Here is a 1,888-nt window from a genome sequence, read left to right as displayed (position 1 = left end):
ATAATAAAGAGTGGGGACTCCCATAAGGTCCCCAGGTGTCTCTTCTAGGGTTAAAACAGCATGGCATGTGCTGGTAACTTCTCCCAGTATTATATGGAGGGAGACAGGGAGGTCTTGGGGGGTCTGGAAGCTCCCTGTCAACATGCTTCAAAGCTTTAATACCTGGGTCCCCATGAAACCCTACTTACCCAGATAAACCCAGAAATCTGGGTAAGAATGGGGTTTTTAAATGTCATTTATAAAATTAGGGTTGTTGATAAATGAAGTTGAACTTTGAAGAGCCAAAGCCATGTTCCTGTTCTCTGGTATCATCCCTGAGTCCACTCAGGTTGGGTGTCAACCTAGTTCTAAATCTACCCTAGCTGTGTTAGGTAGGAATGTGAACCACTAACATCCGCCTATGCAGGCATGATTTATTTACTATGCAGCATCAGCAAATGTATCTGTGACCATGAAACAAACACACACACCGGTTCCCCCACGAGAAAAAGAACTAGCTGTTCAAAGTGAAGAGTCAGGATTGGGTCCATGAGACCCCTTTGCCCCAAGCTGATGAGCTGAGGGGTTTGTCTCAATCCTGCCTCTTGTGTAACCCTTACAGGACATTTGACAAAGCTTCATTTCACTGATTTTAGCTTGCCTCTCCCTGTCCCCTTATACCACGATTCTGCATGCATGCTCCAAGGAGACTGTATTTAGCCATAAAAAGATATTCTTTCCACCTTTCCTAGAGTGTTCTGGGTTTTGCCATGTTATATAGAACCATTTTGTACCCCCTGAGGGGAACCATCCTGGAAATGCTAAAAGTCAGAGCTTGCATTATCATGGTCTTGGATTCTTCTGGCCCAGAAGATCTCAACCTGTGTTATCATAACCCCTTTGACGATGGAATGACCCTTTCACAGGGAGTCACCTAAGACCCTCCTGCATATCAGATAGTTACATTATGATTCATAACCATAGCAAAATTACAGTTATGAAGTAGCAACGAAAATGACTTTATAGCTGGGAGTTCACCACAACATGAGGAACTGTATTAAGGGGTTGCAGCTTTAGGAAGGCTGAGAACCGCTGCTGTAATGGATGGCACTGGACATACAGAGGATATTGCTTAGCCAGCATGGTGGTAGGGTGTGATAGGAAGCTAGACTTAGGGTTTCAGGTATCCACAGCTCACCTTGTGTCTTGGCCTTGCAGGTTTAGTCTCCACTGCCAGCTGCCATGGACAAGCAGAATAGCAAGCTGTGTCCTGAGGTGCTGCAGGACCTGTGGAAACACAGGGAGTTCACCCAGAGTTGAAAAGCTAAAAGGTCTGGATAAAGACTTGTAGACCTCTGATGACATCATCAGCATCCTCTCAACAGTGCTTCTGGGAGGTAAAGGAAGCTAGCAGACAGGCCTTTGTTGGGGAAGTGTTACTAGATCCTTTCAGGGAAGAAAATGCTGCAAGTCTGGCTTCTATCCTTGCTCTGATTCACCTCTGTCATGCTGTGAGCATCTCTTCTCCCCTGCATTCTTCCATCAGGATGTCTTGCTTCACCTACAGGCCCCAAACTAGCAAGACCATAAGACAGAAATCTCTAATCCTGTGAGATAACATAAGCTTCATCCTTTACTCGATTCAGCTAAGGAAACCAAAGGAAGGATAGAAAAGCCCATGCCTGGTGCAAGGTAAGATTGGCTAACAGCCCATTTTCCAGAGGAATGTTCTGCCTCTAGTAATTCCCAAGAACCTGAGATTTCTTACTGTCCAGCCAAGGGAAAAGGTAATGTTCTCAGCTCCGGAATTTTCTGGAGGCTTGGCTNGTTTAACACAGACATTTCCAGTTTGCTTGCAGTTAACTTGTAAATGATTACTCTTGGAATGAACAGATCTGAGTCTTAAAGG

The 1,888-nt window shown here is 45.0% G+C and overlaps 1 protein-coding gene across 1 annotated transcript in view; it reads left to right on the top strand.

Moving 5' to 3' along the window:
• Positions 1-1,330, top strand: part of LOC110288600 (zinc finger protein 69-like) — a 33,133-nt gene extending 31,803 nt beyond the window's left edge. The window contains exon 4 of the mRNA XM_021154902.2: positions 1,198-1,330. Coding sequence (XP_021010561.1) covers positions 1,198-1,330 — 133 coding nt within the window. The remainder of the gene's footprint in view (positions 1-1,197) is intronic.
• The last annotated feature ends 558 nt before the right edge of the window (positions 1,331-1,888 follow it).

This window comes from Mus caroli, unplaced genomic scaffold (genome assembly GCF_900094665.2).
Source record: "Mus caroli unplaced genomic scaffold, CAROLI_EIJ_v1.1 scaffold_14150_1, whole genome shotgun sequence".
Lineage (NCBI taxonomy): Eukaryota > Metazoa > Chordata > Mammalia > Rodentia > Muridae > Mus > Mus caroli.
This window is presented reverse-complemented; position numbering and strand designations above follow the sequence as displayed.